Here is an 18,096-nt window from a genome sequence, read left to right as displayed (position 1 = left end):
TCCAGTTTAGTTTACTAAAATTTGATAATGACATTTAATATTTCCAGAGCGATAAGTGAACGTGCCTCCTTCACTGTCCACAAATAATAAATGGCTGATATAATGTTTTAGTTTTTATATCATAGAGTACAAAAATATCATTTTCAGGAAAGAGCATTCTTTGCTAAGTATTTTAAATCTTTATTAATTATTATTGGCCAAATATCCCTTAATTTTCTAATATTTGTAAAGGGCACCGGAAGAGTCATTAGTATTAATATGGACTATGTAAAAGGTAGCCAATATAAAATTTCGAAAAAGAATGGAATTCTATTGAGTTTGTTATGCAACCTTACCCTATATTATAAGAAATTAGAGTAAAAATAAAAAAATACATTCATTATTTGTAAAACCGTTAAATAGATGTCTCATTTTCAATTTAATCAAATATGCATCTCATTTAATGTAAACTTAAAATATCTTTATATTATTTGATCATTAATCTGCAGAAACTAACAACTAACTTCTACAACTGTATAAACTTATTATTAATTTCTATAGTTGTGATTTTATATTATTTTGATTTTACTTTTTTAAGTGATGACTTGATTAAAATAATATTTCAATCAGTAAAACAAATGATAAGGACTCTGTAATACTTATTACATTTTAAATGAATATTATCTTATCACGATCGACTATGTAGAAGCTAGCATGTAATTTCTATAACACGTAGAAGTTAATTGCTAGCTTAATCTACAATGGTGATTTCATATCATTTTGATTTTGTTTCTCTCAGTGATAATCTGATTAAAATAATATTTCAAAAAGCATGTAGAAGCTAGTATGCAGTTTATAACAACTATAAAAGAGTAAGGTAAGGATAATTCAGTTAGCTCAGGTTAGATGTGGCGTCCATTTGACTTTAATTTAAAATGAAGCATTCATCTTACTATAATTGAAAAATGGTGCATCATCTTGATTTTTGCTCAAGAAATTATTTTCATAATTCAAACTCATGACCACAGTGTCTACAGTTTATTACCAACCATATATCTATTTAAATCAAAACTAATAATTTCTTTTTATAAATTCTCAATAAATCACTATGAGCTTGATTTTGTTAAACATTCATTACTGATCCGGTCTAATATTGAGGAATGAGTCAACTCCCATCGGATTGTCTTATGTTGACTTATGCTCAATCAACTGCTACTGGATCTATCTCTGTAATCAGATCAGTTTTTGACGGATGGAGTTTGTGCTTGACAGGTTGAGGATGGATGGACAAAACCCTAGCAAGTCAGCTTCTCTTTTTCTTATTGAAAAACATGAACAAAAGGTCAAAAAGGAGTCAAGGCGCACTTTGGAATAACTCCTCCAACGCTCAAATTAGAGTTGAGGAAAAGAACATAGAGAATAACATAGGAAACAATTGGAGAATGATAGTCTTCAAGTAAATTGTGCATACCTTATTTCCTAATTAAGATGACTTGTGCATACCTTATTTCCTAAGATGACTGTATGAAGGAAGAAGAAAGACAATTTTCATCTTTATTTCAAACGACTGCATAACTTTCTATATTTGTAACTATTGCGCCCTTCCAATCACCGCTTATTATTGCTATCAAGATAACAATTAGATCTCTTGACCTAACTCCATTTCCGCAACTGATGCACCTCTTGCTTTAATCTACTTTAATTCAATCTAGTTAATCTGTCGGATAAAGACCTCCATTGACTTAGTCCCAACCATGTTGAACTTAATAAAGTTATTCTAAATACTGTTGAACTCTCCATAAGTATTGCCGATCTCCTCTAAAATCAGCACGATCCAATTAGATCCAAATCAGGTGCAATTGAGACTCCAAGTGACTCGGATTTATATTGACTAAGTCAAGGGCATACTAGGTGGAATCTGTGTTAACCGAGTCCATGATATATCAGGTAAGACCCTTATTCATCTCTATATCAATTACAAACCCTAGCTATCACTAGCTTTTTGATCCCTCTGGCCAAGGCCCAAGTTGAAGTAAATGCTCACAAAATGGTCCACATCTGTTTACTTTGTTTTCATCCAACCACTTATAATTGCCAAGCCAACCTCGAGGATTTCAGTGCTAGCTGATACGTGGCAAGAACTCCAATCCTACGAATTGTGCAGGCAAAAGCCCAATCAATTCCAACGATGGGCAGGCCGGGAGAGAGGAGTGAAAGCAACTCATCATATTACCTAGATGAATAGGCAGATAATGTCAGACATAGAGGGTGTTTGGTTTTAAGTTGTATTTTTTCAACGGAAAGTTGGGGTTGAAAATATGTAAATGTATAGTTGGGGTTGAGAAAAGGTTGAGAAAATGTAAATGTAAATGGAGTGTTTGGTGAATATGAGATTGAGTTGTATTTTGGATGTCCATTTACTTATTTACCCTTATTAAAAATTTGAAAAAAATTTTATATATTTTTTACAAGGGTAGATATGTAATTTGAACTTTCAGGTTGGTAAAAAGGACCTCTATAGGTCCTTTTTGCCAACTCCCAATTTTCCATTACCTCAATCCCATATGTACATTCACCATCTAAACCCAAACACCCATATGATGTCCATTGCACAAATTTTGAGAACTCAACTGAACATTTATATCTGGAAACCTTAAACCAAACACCCCCATAGAGGGTATCAACTTGCAGCCAAAGGACTACTGTAACTGTTAAGCATGAATCAATGCTTAAGTTAGCTCAGAAGATATCCTCTCTTTTTCTCTCTCTCTCTCTCTCTCTCTCTCTATATATATATATATATATATATCATGTAGGTGAATCAACCTTTACTTCTTAGTAGTTATATTTCTATATCATTTGTTTTATTTATCTCGAATAAATTTTCACTTTGGTTATTATACTTCTATATCTATACATTGAAATGACGTCCTCCCATCTCTCTCTCTCTCACTTAGTCAATCTCTAAGTCTCTGTTTGGATGGAGTGAGGGAAGGTTCATTAACGAAAGGGGAAGGAAGGAAAAGGAAAGAGAAAAGAAGTATTTATATTTTTCTTGTTTGAGAGGAAGGGAAGGTTCATTAACGTAACATGTGTTACTGTGTTTGGGAGGAAGGGAAAGGGAATGAAGATTAAATATATTAAATTACAAAAATATCCTTACTTGTTAAAATAAATCTATAATAATTTGGCAATAACTATTCGTTAGACATTTTATTTTGTCTAATGCCTTGATAACTATTCGTTCAATGAGTTCGTCAATCAAAATTACAAATTAAATCCACCCCTTCAAAGTCTAGAAATGAAGTCCACGGCAAGGACCTCAAGCCGGGCTGAGGAAGATGCTGGATGCTGTGAAGGCATGAGCACGACAATGGAAGCTTGAGGAAGACTAAAAAAAAAGATGGTTTACGTGATGCTGCAATAAAAAAGGCTTGAGGAAGATTAAAAAAAAGGCTTGAGGAAGATAAAAAAAAATGACAACTCCTACGTAGGATGCTCCTACAGTAGTCATGCATGCTTATCTCTATCTCAGTAATTCACGCATACTGCAATAATCAGTAATCAAGGTGGAAAGGAGCTTTTTTTTCCGAGCAAACTGTTCGTGAGGAAGAAAAAGGTGGTTCACGCATACTGCAATAATCAGTAATCAGTATGCGTGATTATCTCAGTAATTCACGAACACTGATTACTGCAAAAAGAAAACAAAAATTGCAGATGAAGACTTGAGGAAGAAAAAGACCTGAAGTGATGAAACGGAGCTTCTGTGTGACGGCTGCGTTGGGACGGAAAGGAGCGATGATGCAAAACCTAATAGATGAATTGTTTTAATAAATAATATTTTAATAGAAAGGTAAAATTGGAATAAATGATTTTTATATTTTTCTTCCCCTTCCTTACACTCCGATTTGGGGTGTAAGGAATTGTGCCGATTCATGGGCATACAAGGGGAAAGTTTATCCTTCTTTCCCCTTCCCTCCTTAGCTCACCCCATCCCAAACAAGGGCTAATATTCTTTTTCCCATTCCTTATCCTTCTCTCCCTTTCCCTCACCTCGTTCCAAACAGAGCGTAAGCATCTTTCTTTTTCTCGATTTACCTCCTCATAAATGATTATGAAACTGATCATGTGGGATTGTTGGAGTGGCGGATTTCAACTTTTACTACAATGCAACAACAATTGAAGCATCTTTCTTCTTTGCACATTGAGATGCCACATTCTTCTTGCTAGCTTTTGGCTCTTGGAGTGGTTGTTGGTGAGTTCTTACATTTAATACCTGCTTCTTTTGGTATTTGAGAGCAAGACGGTTGCAAACAGGACATCTTGAGTCCATTGCTGTGTTTTCTTAATTCTTCGATTTTTAATGGTCCTCAAAGTTGCAAATCCTACTTCATTTCTTCTGGGCACTATCTTGTCGATTCAAGCTGGATCTCATTACCATAAAATGAGAAGAGGCACTTCGAGTTTGATCCTTCTTCTTCTCTTTCTCCTGGTCATCCATGCCTGATTATCAAATGAGAAGGAAGATTCAATAGCTCCCAGGCTGAGGGCAGAACAAGAAGCCCTGTATTTGTTGATCCAGGACTTGGTTGGCAAATGGTGGAATGGTTCAGAACTGTATCCAAACCCCTTGGATGGACCTAGATACAAGCTCTAGGCATACAAAATTTGAATTTTTCCCTCTTCTCCTCTTTTGAAACATCTTAGAACTGTTTTTACACCTAAATCTAGGGAGTTTCATGTGATCTTTTCGACGAAAAGTGGAATGTCACAGGCTTAATCTTTGGCACGATCCCAGATGACTCTCTCGAATGCTCAGACGATGCATCATTCAGTCCTTTCCTTTTTGAGTTCAAGCTTCTAAAGAGCCTCTCTTTCTTTGGTTGCTTCCTCTGTTCACACCGGAGGACCACCATCCCCTCCAACCACTAGGAGAAGCTTGCTCCAAGTTTGGAGACACTTGAGTTCAGACCAAATCCAGGCCTTGTTGGAGAAGTCTCAACCAACATCACCCAACTCACCAGACTGCAGTCCCTTGTGCTGGTTGACAACTCTCTATCTGGCAATTTGCCACAAGAACTCGGCCATCTCCTCCACCTCAAGAGATTGACACTTGCAGGGAACCACTTCTCTAGTCATATTCCAGCCTCCATTGGAAACAACTTAAGCGAGCTGTTGATCCTCGACATGAGTAGGAACTCTCTGGCGGGCTGTCTTCCTCCATCGCTCGGCACGATGAATTAGCTTCTACATCTAGACTTAATTGACAACCTCCTCCATGGCAGCCTTCCTCGAGAGCTAGGACAACTGAAGAGTCTCAGTCTGCTTGACCTCAGAAACAATGAGATCTCACAAGGCCTCCCTCGAGCACTTCACGACATGGCCTCACTACAAGACTTGCTTTTGTCCAACAATCCTAGGTGGAAATTTGATGGGAATTGAGTGGGGAAGGCTCGCCAAGCTCTCCACATTAGACCTGTTCAACACAAACATGAGTGGAAGGATTCCTAAGTCATTTGTGAGCATGATGAAAGAACTTGTAAATAACAGATCGACTAATAGATTTTATATATTCAATTGCCACATTTAATAAATTTTAGTTAGATCATTTAAATGAAGATAATATGTCTGTATATATAAATTATAATTAAGTCCACTTTAACAAATTAAATCCAACATGAAAATGTTAAGTTCAGAAGTTTCTTGTACTGGATAACAACGTCCTCTCCGGCTGTGTGCCTGCCAGGCTTGCAGATTTGCCTGCCCTCACAGCTCTCTACCTAAACGGCAACAATGTGTTGTTGACTTGACAGGGGAGCTCAAGTTCTCTTAAGTGTGTTATTGTTCTACAGAAGGATGTTTGGGAGGAGGCTGTTCAACAGTTGCTGGTTGCGATTCTTTTTGTCTTCTTGTTATAGAAACCTTGATCATGCATCGCTCTACAGTGGCATGGGTTCCTTTTGACTCGTTTGGAGGTGAGAAAATAACGCATCGACTGCAATAAGATGCTATTACCTTATTTCTCTGCATTATGGCATCGAGTTTCACTCGCTGGTGACGTTCGATTAGCAATTTAAAACGAGTTACTGGTAACCAAATTAAACAGTTCGAATTTAATCTAATGAGGACTGGAAAAGTTGTCCCATTTGTTACCAAACATCCATCAGCAAGTGCCAATTAGCTAGTCAGAAAAAGGAGGGGATGCAAATTGCAAAGCAGTGATTCTCGATGGCTTCTTCATCCATATATACGCTTGAGAATGAATTACTGATACAAGTAATATACTTGACATCAACTTGGTAACTAGAATTGACTTCTTATCGACAAATTCCTGCTCATTGAGTTGGTATTCTCCAATACTCTTGAACTGGGAATCTATAGATAGTCTTTGTCTTAGCGTCTGCTAATCCTGATCCACTTCATGAAAAGGCAGTGGAACTGTCTTAACAGCCCTAAATTTTCCAGCATTGTTAAGGTGCTCATTCTCCAACCTGAAACATCGATGATCAGTAGTAGAGATTAACATTTAAGAAAGAAAACAACAATAGAAAAGAAAAGTTTTTTTGTTCTTCAAAAATCTACCTATAAAAATTCCAATGCCCTCGCCGAATCACCTCTAGGGCTGCTAAGAAGAACGAAGTCACTCTGTAATCCAAACTCGCAAAGTTGTAGTGCAGAACTGTTTGCAACCAAGCAAGCCGTAGAACCAAGTTCAAAGCCTGCAAATTGTGGAGCATCTTTGTTGACTCCTCATAAAAATTGGAAGTTTGTGTTTTAGCTGTATCAATTCCTTTTTTTGAGTTTGAGATATACAAACCGATAGCATACTTAAGACTTAATTAGATGTGATTATATATATATATGATCTCATGAGTTAGGATTACCATCGATAAGTAGTAAACAAACTTGCAGCGGAGGATCAATTCATTCCTAAGCCATGGGTTCTTGGAGTTGAGTTGGAGCAATCCCCAATCCTTAACAAAATCCCAGTACAATTGGTACACAGTGGCAGCACTTGAGATCACTACAAGAAGTGCAAGCCAGCCTGCACTGTTCTCCTTCTCATAAGCTACTTTGGCACCAGCAGCGAGCATGGCTGAAACATACTTCCCCAGGTTGATCAGGTGGCTTGTTTCTCCCTCATCAAACCATCTTCTAGCACACTGCATGCCCAGACCATATCAGAATCCAGATGAGTAGAAAGGAGGAGGAGAGTGTATGTGCGAACAAATTAAATTAAACCTGCATGGCCCGCCAGTAGTAAGGAAGAAAGGAGACAGCATACGCTAAGTCCCTGTAATGCTTGGATCTCATGCAAAGCCCGTAGTCTTGTGTTCTATAACTCCCAGTTATGTAGTAGCATGCCACATACTCCATGTTTCTGAGCATTGGGACCTAATTTTCAGCAAAAGATATGGTTACGTTAATGGATAGAGATTTGAAAATGTAATTTTTGAATGGTTGATTAATATTATACCTGGCTGCAAAGTTGATCAGCCAAGAAGAAGTCCACCATGACCACCTGAAATTTGCAAGTGGAAACTGGGTTAGACCTAGAAATGAATACTTGGAAGGGAACTATATATCGATCATTGATTAAGTAGAGATACCTTGTATAAGGGGGACAAGATAATGTTCCTAATGACTCTTAGGAAGCAGTAGCGGCTAGATTTGTAGATAATGTTGAATGGGCAAAAGCACACTATTAGGAACATCTGTGTGACACAAGAAGCATCTTATCATTCTCAAGCTCTTGCGTGCATTATGGCAAGAATATTAACCTTATCCACCACATCAAAATATTCTATCAACTAATAACAGTAGTAGCTCAAGTTATATGATGCTGAAAATATTCCAAAGAGAAATATCAAACTGTAAAATGAGCAATCATAGAATTATCTACCAGAAGCAGGAAGCCTGGGATTGCTTGGACTTGAGTGGAAGAGTATCCTCTTGCAACGAGGCTCAAGTGTGCAAACATGACCCCTACGATTACAGTCATGGAGGTGGCACATATCAGGAACACATCCCTGTACTTGAGCTCTTTGGTTGGAGCAAACTCAAATATGAAGGTGTAGTTGATGCGTGTCTTCCTCCACACGAAGATGTTGCAGCCATAGAGGAAAAAGTGCAGGAACAAGAGGCTAAACATGCTGCAATTGTCCAAACCGATTTGTTCTTGCATGAACTGAACGGGCTAAACTAATGTTCCAAGCTTGGAATTAGAAAACTACTTGCCTTAACACAGGGTAGACAGTCTCCATGTAGATAGTGTCCGATTGTCCAGTGTACATGCCTGCTATGTGTGCCATTATGCAATATCCAATGAACAATGCAATGAAACATCCAGTAAAGAGACCTGATTGAACAAATAGAAAAATATTTACGAGTCTTGATTATCTCAAGTTGTAACAAAATGCTTTGTTTTTTTTGATTAGTTACCAATGAAGAAGGTGACAGAATGAGATTCTCCGCGCTGATGAGGCTTGAGGTACTTCATCGCCTTGCGCTTATCGTCATCTGCAAAATGTTTGATGAAAAGTTCTTCAACTTCGTCCATCAACTTCATTGCCTAGCGTTGTCGTGGAGTTGCTTGTTAGAGCTAAAATTGCTTTTGAAAGGTAAATCGTAGTATATATGTAAATAAACGTGGAAGTACCATGTCTGAGCTATTGAAGTAGGAACTCTCGACCACTTTGAGGTATATGTTGAGGACTTCCTTCCCTGTCACCTACAAGAGAGATCAAATAACAGAGTTAACAGAAGTTCAACACTTAGCAACGGGAGATACTCTGATCAACAATGAATACCTTGTCAAATTTTTTCAGGATCTTCACGAAAGCTAACATGTTCAGAGTTCTGAAATTACAAAAGAAACAACATCCAAGTTCTAAGCAAAGTCCAATCTAGATAACTATACTGACTTTCTTGTTACTCACCGGTAGGATTTGAGGTAGTTCAGTCCTTTGTAGAGCTCAATGAAAGCTCTCTTGATCATCTTCTCCGCATGGTGAAGCTTGGTCTTGTTGATGTTGAGCTTGTGAGGGCCACACTTCCTTGCTTGGCCACCACCAAAGTCCTCCACAAACAAATAAGCCAAGGCAGAGAAGGTCCTTGAAGGGGTGGTCAGGGGTATCTTGATCTTTAGGTTTTTGCCCTGGCAGCTGAATACCCTGGCTGAGAGACTCCTCAAATTGACTTCCTCCAGTTGAGCCCTCTCCGAGTCACCAGAGTCAGAGTACCGGAACTGGCTCCTCTCTAATTCACTTGATAGGATCTCTTGTGGCTGGTCTTGTTCCTCTTCAACTTTGGCGCCCCTTGTCGAGTCTTCTTCTGTCACCAAAAAGCAAGAAAATACTTGTGAGCGACACAATATTCCTCACCTCGAGAAATTTAAACATAGGCAATGTGGTATTCCTACCGCATGAAATTGAGCAAGAAATGGAAGAATCATCCTTCGCGTCATTAGTAGAGGAGATTCTCCCTCTCTGGTTCTTGAGAGCAGCCTTGAGCTCAAGGAGGATCTCCATCTGTTTCTTGAGGGACTCTCCCCTCTCAAGGAACTCTTTTTCCTTGGTGCAGTAGAACTTGTTCACCTTGTTCAGCTGAAGGTCGAGCCTCGCGAAGAAGTCTTTTGCTGCATCAGTGTATGCGAATTCCTCGAGCAATTCGGTTTCATACGTGACTCCCCTGCTTTCTGAGATCGTGAGCTTCTTATGGACCTGAATCATTACAAGATGATTAAAAAAAATAGACTGATGTTCCGTGTACTGATAGAAGCAGAAATGCAACTAGGAAGTGAGGAAAAAAGAGGGGGAAAAAACAAGGTGAAAGAAAGGGAGAAACAGAGGAGGAGGTAGAGGCAATGCCATGCCTGAATGGCTTCATGGTCCTTGTGCCGATCGGGGCCAAAAAGAGGGAGCTTCCTCAATTCGGAAACCAGCCTCCGGGCAAAAGCAGGCTGCGGTTTCACGACGTTACCAGCTTCATTGTTAGCATTAAAGACATGCATTCTCTTGAGGTCCTTCTTGAGCTGCCAGTAATCGACAAAGGCCTCCTTCCATTCCGGCACAAGCTGGCCCTCAAACTGCTTGGAGAATTTCACCATCTCTCCGTCGTCAGCCCACTACACTTCTAATTCCCAAGTGGTGCGGGGGTGGGTGTTTGCAGAGAGGGCAGTGGAAGGTATATATATCTGAAGGGAGGGCATCAACTGATGGTGTTGGGGAACAGCACATTCTCAGATATCCCATGCATAAGGCTCGTGTTAATATACCGAGCACCTTGCTCCACTTGGAGTCATGGCGAGGGCAAGGATTCTCCAGAGAGGAAGGTAGAGGCCTGCGGGGCCGGAGGTTGGCGTGGTGCTGGGGAGTCACCATACCACTGGCTGCTTCCATGCCTTCAATTGGTCACACATCTCTTCTGCACTGTTTCTTGAGTTCAGACATGAATCTGGCTAGACAATGAAATTTAAAGATCATATATCGGAATACAGATGAATCCTAATGAACGATCTAGCATCATGAGTGATTTAAACACCACGGGCATCTAAGATGCCTTACGTGGAAATCGAAATTTTGAAAGTCCATCCTATTTCTTACCATCGCACCGTGCCCCGGGAGCGATGGAGAGGTCTAAACAGACCTAAGAGTATAATATATGTACAAGCTGATACAAATAAAAAGTTGCTAGGTTTTTTAAAGCATGCTACAAAGCTCTCCTTGCTTTCAATCTCACGATGACCTAGCCACTATCTACTTTTGCAAAGAAGACACAAAACCAATGTTTTCTTAAGCTTCCTTTGAGATTTGATTTACAGATGGACCTTCACTCAGGGCAAGAAGGTAACAATAATTGGAGTTTTAGACGACTCCCACTCTAAAAAAAAAAAGATGTCTTTGCTTTTTCCATTCTTAATGTTATCTTAATTATCCTCTCTAATTAATAAACTTTCCAATGTCTTATAGCATAAGCTCAATCACATACCAATATTAAGTAATTATTTTCTTTATTTGAGAGCACTCGCCTTTTTCTCCAACAGAATCCATACCATTTTTGTTAGAATAACATGGATAAATTAGTGAATGCTCTTATCCTTAATTGTCTATTATTATTTTTTAATAATCGAGATATCTAACTCTTATTAATCTTGTAGGTGATCGGTTTGATAATCCCACAGAAAATTTTCATCATCACCAAAATAAATTAAAAAGCTCAAATGGATCTTAATGAACGATCCAACATTACAAATTTTTTCAAACTTCTCATGTGTATAATATGTCTTAGATGAAATTTGAACTCTCGTTATCTATATAGAAGCTCATCTCACTTTTTACCATTGCACATAACCCATGAGCATCCTTAATTGCCTACTAGCAACAACTAAACATCATCTTTAATTAATTTCTTAATTGTAACTTCTTTCCAAGAAAAACTAAGACCTAGCTTATATTCATGAAATAAAGGCCTTTGTTTATCCTCGTATTGTTTTTAGTTTTACTTGTATTTTGGGGCAAATTAATCAGCGAAACAATGTTCTTTAATGTTCCTAGCTAAAAGCTAGACAAAATATATCACGGCCAAATTATTATTATTATCGTTGTTATTATTTTAGGTGAACCATGGCCAAATTATTAAGAATACACATAAAAAATGCAAGAATATTAATTAGTGTCACTTAGTCATTAGTTAATCTAAAACTGTGCCTAGCTTTTTGCTATATAAGAACTCTAAAGGTGGTAGTTAAAGATCCACATCCAATATTAGTGTTCAACAACTACATCAAGAATTCATTGAATAGGTACTTAATTAGTTTGACAAGAAATTGATAGTTTAAGAAAATTAAGAGTTAATTAGTGGCAGTTTATGTAGCAGGCACCTAATTAATACTATGTGGGTCATGCATGCTTTTAATTATCACTCAATCTTACATACAATTTAGCTAATTAATGATCTAAAACTGAAAGCTCCTCTAAATATTGAGTTGAGATATGAAATATGAAGTGCAAAAGTTGACATCATGCTTGCTGACTTGTGCTTTTATAAGTTATAGTTAGTCAACATGGAGATATTACATGAATTCTTTTACTTTTCTCTCTCTTTTTTTTTTAAAATAAATGTCAAAAGAAAAATAAGTACTGCAACAAAGTGTTTGTCTGTCCTTATAACTTGCCATCTACTAAGACATTCATATAGTTTGCTATTTCCTTTTGCTATCACTTGCTTTTTTTTTCTTATCTTAAAAAAAAAGTTAAAGATCTTGTAAATATCTTTTTTTTCCCTTTTTTTGGTGGTAAAGATAATTCAATCACTACATCTTGACTTGACATGGTAAAAGGAATTGTTCATGTATATATATATATATATATAAATAATTTTACATTGCATTATATATTTCTTCAATAAATTAATTTTCTTTCCACATGCTTATTCATGAAGAGATCCGGAGGAATTTAGATCGGCAACTGTAGGAAATCATGATTCGACCAAAAGTTTGTAAAAGTTAAATTATATTATGGCATTATTTTTTTTATTTTTATATTTTACTTTTGTATCAGGAATTAATCTTGAATATATTCCGCATGTCGCTTGGAAGAAATAATTAAACGACAGCCTTTGACGTGGAGTTCCATTCACCTCTCGTTCTTTTTACCATGAATAATACTCATTATATGCTTATGTGGGTTGGCACAGTTAGTAATTACATAGGTGTTCAATTTCCAACTTTGATATCTCCCTCTCTCACCGTCCATTATATTTTTGATAGAAGAGAATAACGACTAGTCAAGAATGTGAAAATCGTGGAGAATACTATTTACGGTGGGAGAACATGTGACAACGTAGGCCATGAGGAACACTATTTACGACCAAGACGGAGAACGTGGGATAACGTAGGCCATGAGGACGTATGGTGACATATATTTTATTTTTTGATATATAGTTTTATGAATTGACTCGTCTAATCCATAATCCATCTTAAATTGGATTGGATTGAAGATTCCTAACATATCAAGATGACAGATCAGTCCACACCGCCATACGATGAGAGTTTGATAAATTGTCCATGGCCATACTAACCTTGCCCTCCATTTTAATTTTTTTTTTTTGAATTTTACAAAGAGATCTCGAAGTTGGTGCCTTTTAGACAAACATCTTGATCCATCACTAGCCTTGTTGATTTGGGAACGGATCCATCAAGTTTCTCTGCAAGAGTATATAGTGATAGATTATGTTCTCCAAGAAAGAAAAGAATCAACAGGGAAAACTAAGCCAGGACCATGGTGGACTGGTCCTAGCTATGCATGCGTTCCCAGGACCGCAATGGCAATTGGCAAGCAATAGGAGTTGTGGTCTGACTTGGACTCTACTGAGCCTTCTCATATAATGATCCTTAATTAGCAATTAAATCTATTTCGATTAATTAACACTACACGACAAATATTAATTTCAGCCACATGCATGATTTAATTAAAGATATTTTACATTTAGTTTATTTTATATATACATATATATATGCATGGCTGGATGCAATCATGCATACCCGTGGTGGCCTCTTGCTAAAAAGGCAAATGCTCTTGCTAATTTGCATCATAATCTAGACCAAGTTTACTGTTTGACAGACAAAGATAAGAGATTCAAATTGGAGGATATGATTCCCCAAGAGATGATGATGATGTGGATTCTGATCAACAGTGTACGTATTTACATTAATTAATTTTCCCATAGAACACATCCATAAACATATATGCTTGCAGTTGTTCATCATATACAGCAAGCATCTTTAATTGATCTCTCTGATCCCAGGCAGGCAACACAAACTAAGCATATCCGTTCAAACTCCAATGCGTAGCCCTCACGTTGCATGTATATATATGCATGCACACAGTGCAACTTAAAGTAATTCTGCCGCACTTAATGCTACCTATATTCCAGTATCAAACCCTAATTATCCATGCATCCTTGCAGCCTTTAATTTGCATCTTTTTATCAGCTCACTCTGAGGCCATCAGTCAAGCATTCGCTCTTTCTGATTCTTATATATATATATATATGCTAATTAAATGCCTGGAATAATCAATCAGTTCTTGGATTCTCCATGGATTAGACTCAAAATTTTCAGATAGAGATGTGACTTCTGTATAGAGGTATATAATGACTTAATTGCATGCATGTGCTTAATTAAATCAAATGGCTTCGGAGGATATTAATTTGTCAAATGCAAAAGTGGTCAACTAGCTATGGCATGTTCTAGTTTAAAAAAAAAGGGTACGTGCATGAAGTATGTGTTGTATATATGTCGATAAATGAGAAGGAAATATATCGAGTACCACTTAAGCATGGTATCGAATAATTCATTGCATATGCTCGCTCTTGGATTAGAAACCATGCACGCCTCTTCCAAGAAGTTTCACTGATGCAAATTTATATGTTTTATATTTGTGTTCTATCAATCTAATTAAGTTTTAGAAGACATGAGGGAAGGAAAGTGGCCAAGCAAGATTGTTGCAATATGGGATTAAAAAAAGTCACATCATTAATTTTCTCCTCACTTCACTTCTCACTCATTAGCCTCACTTAACAGTATGAGATTAATATTGACAGGGAGAGCTAGCATTAAGTTAAATTTGTTATATGAGTTTCCAAATAGAGATCAAGAATTTGAAAAGGTATTTACTACTTACCTTTAAGTTAAATCAAATCAAATCAATCCAATAAAAAAAATTACAATAATGACTGCAGTGGATCACGTAGTGCATGGTCCATAATTAATTCAACCAATAACTTTTAACTAATTGTCAAATTAAATGGCCCACAGAATATATGCTCGATCGAGAAGCCATAATACTATACATGTAGCTAGCTAATAAGATTTTATGCGGAGTCGTGCTGCCGTGTGAGATCCTGACTTGATTATCTTTTAATTAATTACTCATTCTTAACCTAATTTATTCTTCTGCAAAAAAAAAGAAGATGGAATCTGCTACCTTAGTGGTGCCACGCGATCGGCTCTATGATCACTTAATTCTAATTATTTGAAATAAGTAGTACTCCAATAATAACTTCCTTGGCTTCCTCAAAATTAACCCCAACCTCCAATGAAAGAAAGCAACAAGAAAGTCGAGGTGGGCCATGTCGTGTGAAATTTGCATGCTGCGTTGGAGAATCCATGGAAGCATATTCCAACGTTTGGGAGTAGATGCTGCAAGGAATTGTGATCATCATCGATCACCATATCTACTTTTCCTTATCATATCTTTTTCCTTTTCTTTAATGATTAATTATTCAAATATATATGCCAACTTTTAATCACAATAATACTCTTCAACGAAAAACTTGAGATTGTATTCCTCTTCCAATAAAAATTTTACGATTATTTCCTAAATGGGCCGACTAAGTGGGCCGTCGGAAGACAGGCCCACAGTGATCCAGCCACTGCCATTGTTATGCCCGTGACGGGACGTCAGGGGCGGTAAGTGCACCGTGGTGACTAGATCTTCTTGCTCTCCTCCTTTTCTCTCTTTTCGCTGCGCTTTTTCGTTGCTCAGTTCGCTTCCGCCTCCTCCGCATGATCTTCGATCTTTGTTCCTGTAAGTTCTATGATTACACAAACCCCCTCTATTCGATCATCCAAAAATTTATTGTGGTTCTTTCATTTATATGCAATAATTTGGCATTTTCTTGTAAATTTCTGCTTCCTGCGCTTTCAAGCTCATTTTTTTATTGAATAGCTCGAGATAAAAACCTCCTTGACAAATCGTTGTTTGATCTCGTTGTTTTGTACATGATTTGAATCTGCTAGACTACTTTGGTTGAAATGATAATTCGACTGGATTCGGAGTTTGTCGAAGGTGAGTTCTTTAGGTAGGAAAGACGAGATTTCGATAACTTTTCAAGAGAACGTGAATAATGTTTATTCGGTTCTTTTTTTTTTATTTGACAAGTATGGAACTCCTCGTGAACCCTAATGAAGTTGAAGTTGTGGATGATTTAATATGGATGCGCTCCTGCCTCCTTCTCTGTCCAAATTTGATTAGGATTTTCTTTCTTTGATCTCTCTAGTGTTGGGTTGTTAGTCAATGATGCCATTTTCTTCGATTGCAGCGGTTATCTGTTTGAGATGAAGCTTGGATTTACAAGAGAATCAAGTTTGGTATTGTATATCAACTCATTAGTGTCAAGATGGAAACCTGTCACATTTGAAGAATCTCTCTGCTTCGTGAAGAAAGTAAAGGTGAATTGGTTATTTATTTATTTATTTCCCTACTGGATTCAAAGGACTCAAAATATTAGCACATTGTAATATCTTTTCTAGTGAGCGACTATGTTAAAAATATTGTGAATCACAAACAATAATCTCTATGTGAATAAATGAAATTTTATGCTGAATTAAAATCGATGAAGAACATGCTCTGACTAAAGGATCTTTCTGATACAAAACTCCTATGAGCTATGATAGCTATGATACTACTAGTCATCAACTAATATCAAGCATGTTAGGTGCAGATTTATTGTTCATGAAGAAGAATGATTTGGAACAAAATGCATCTTATTAATCTTTGATTTGATCCTGATGGTCTATGCCAGGTTCTTGAATTTTCCTTGTTATTAGTTTTTTTCTAATACAAGAAGGTTGTGCCTAGTTAGAGATGTTAAAGCGTAAAGACAACATTTTAGAAGAATCAGGGAAATTGTTTCCCAGCAAAGATTACCAAATTCTAACTAGAATACATTTTGGTATGATTGATAATCTGAGCTGTAGTGGGCCTAGTGGCAACTGTACAAATCATTAGAAGATGGAAATTAGTTTGTGCATTGGCTACTACTTGTCTCATTATGAATTGTTTTGTTCTCCAAGTACTATTTGAGCATAACTTTCATGGTTTTACTATATTATTATCTTTTGCGCTTCCTAAGCTGTAAATTATTCTTATGTCTTACCAGAATAACAAGATACTATTTAGCACTTATTTCTTGATTTTTCCTGCAGTTAGTTTTCAGAGGAGAATGGGAGTAATAGACTGTTCTTTGCTCTAGTCAAATGAAGTCTGCTGTTGTTCTTCAGCCACAGCTGACTTTTTTTCCCTTTGTGATGAAATATTCAACATTCTCTAACCAATTAGTAAAACTAATACTAGGCAATTTATGAATTTGAAAGAAAAACACAGTGGTTTTGGTTTGGAAAATCCATGGTATTGATGCAAATGCTGATTTCTGTCTAGACAATAAACTAAAAGGGTTGCTAAACATGCATTTAAATGAACATACTACATTTCATCACTGTGAAAGATGAATGCTTACTAGACATTTCATCCACTGGTTTATTAGCCAGCCATTTCATGTGTCATAATTTGCTTATAACCAGTGTTTCTTTTCAGGCTCGTGATTATCGCATATATATTGCATTGTTTGAAATTCTCAGCCGGAAGGACCAGATGCCTTCAGAAACCTACCATGATGTAAGTGTCTCCTAAGTATCCATTTCCAAGTTCCAATTACTTCCACCTGTTTGAACCAAATATCATCTTCATGTATGTCAAGCTATTGTTGCTCTTCGAGAATCATGATGATCTTTTGAAGGAATTGATGCGATTCAAGCCTCATGATTTCGAACGAAGGATGAACCACCACAATTCATCAGGAATGCCACTTTTTCTTGTGCCATTGTTCATCTTGAGTTTGATTCTGATGTTTGAGCAACCCCTGAGATATTTTATTCAACAAACTTTGGGAACTTAAACCAACTTCCTGAGGGTAAAGGTTATGTGCACATTTGATTCTCCTTGTGGAATAAATTTATATTCCTCAAGTTTAGCCCTAGGAGTCTATTTCATCATCATCTTCTTCTTTTTTTGTGAGTTTATTTTATGAAGTTGACATAGGTGATCAAGTTGCTGAATCGTGTTATGGCAGCTGAGGTGGTTTAGAAATAATAAGAAATAACACAGAAGGCACAATAAACTCTTCATAATTTTGAAAAAAAAAACTCTAACCAAAATGTGCCAGGAAAGGTCTCTACAACTAGTGTTTTTATTGTGCGGAAAAGTTTTCTGATTTTTAAAAAAACAAACATAAAGATTTATTGATTGACTTTTAAGGTGTAAACGAATATTAACA

At 36.9% G+C, this 18,096-nt stretch overlaps 2 protein-coding genes and 1 pseudogene across 2 annotated transcripts; 2 read left to right on the top strand and 1 right to left on the bottom strand.

Moving 5' to 3' along the window:
• The first annotated feature begins 4,423 nt into the window (after nt 1-4,423).
• On the top strand, nt 4,424-5,812 carry LOC141826003 (uncharacterized; annotated as a pseudogene).
• Nucleotides 5,813-6,138: 326 nt separating this feature from the next.
• Nucleotides 6,139-10,121, bottom strand: LOC141827918 (phosphate transporter PHO1 homolog 1-like). Its single transcript, XM_074715258.1, has 14 exons — nt 9,854-10,121; nt 9,401-9,701; nt 8,919-9,312; nt 8,790-8,838; nt 8,639-8,710; nt 8,422-8,551; nt 8,218-8,338; nt 7,883-8,132; nt 7,590-7,694; nt 7,457-7,501; nt 7,222-7,374; nt 6,864-7,142; nt 6,562-6,698; nt 6,139-6,470 (listed from the first exon to the last, which is right to left on the bottom strand). The coding sequence occupies exons 1-14, from the start codon at nt 10,085-10,087 to the stop codon at nt 6,383-6,385; spliced, it is 2,358 nt and encodes a 785-aa protein (XP_074571359.1). The 5' UTR covers nt 10,088-10,121; the 3' UTR covers nt 6,139-6,382.
• Nucleotides 10,122-15,503: 5,382 nt separating this feature from the next.
• On the top strand, nt 15,504-17,761 carry LOC141827919 (uncharacterized). Its single transcript, XM_074715259.1, has 4 exons — nt 15,504-15,569; nt 16,084-16,213; nt 17,358-17,438; nt 17,521-17,761. The coding sequence occupies exons 2-4, from the start codon at nt 16,100-16,102 to the stop codon at nt 17,716-17,718; spliced, it is 393 nt and encodes a 130-aa protein (XP_074571360.1). The 5' UTR covers nt 15,504-15,569; nt 16,084-16,099; the 3' UTR covers nt 17,719-17,761.
• The last annotated feature ends 335 nt before the right edge of the window (nt 17,762-18,096 follow it).

Source organism: Curcuma longa, chromosome 4, assembly GCF_044706935.1.
Source record: "Curcuma longa cultivar G26 ecotype Majalengka, Jawa Barat chromosome 4, ITB_CL_G26_1.1, whole genome shotgun sequence".
Classification (NCBI taxonomy): Eukaryota; Viridiplantae; Streptophyta; class Magnoliopsida; order Zingiberales; family Zingiberaceae; genus Curcuma; species Curcuma longa.
The sequence above is the reverse complement of the archived record's forward strand: the minus strand, read 5'-3'. Positions and strand labels throughout refer to the sequence as shown.

Excerpts from the sequence above, each read along its gene's own strand:
- LOC141827918 (XM_074715258.1), bottom strand. The coding sequence starts at position 10,087 with ATGGTGAAATTCTCCAAGCAGTTTGAGGGCCAGCTTGTGCCGGAATGG. Across the intron at positions 8,839-8,918 it reads AACTACCTCAAATCCTACCG|AACTCTGAACATGTTAGCTT; the intron begins GTGAGTAACAAG and ends TTGTAATTTCAG. Across the intron at positions 8,339-8,421 it reads TTCTGTCACCTTCTTCATTG|GTCTCTTTACTGGATGTTTC; the intron begins GTAACTAATCAA and ends TTGTTCAATCAG.
- LOC141827919 (XM_074715259.1), top strand. The coding sequence starts at position 16,100 with ATGAAGCTTGGATTTACAAGAGAATCAAGTTTGGTATTGTATATCAAC. Across the intron at positions 16,214-17,357 it reads GCTTCGTGAAGAAAGTAAAG|GCTCGTGATTATCGCATATA; the intron begins GTGAATTGGTTA and ends GTTTCTTTTCAG. Across the intron at positions 17,439-17,520 it reads CTTCAGAAACCTACCATGAT|CTATTGTTGCTCTTCGAGAA; the intron begins GTAAGTGTCTCC and ends ATGTATGTCAAG.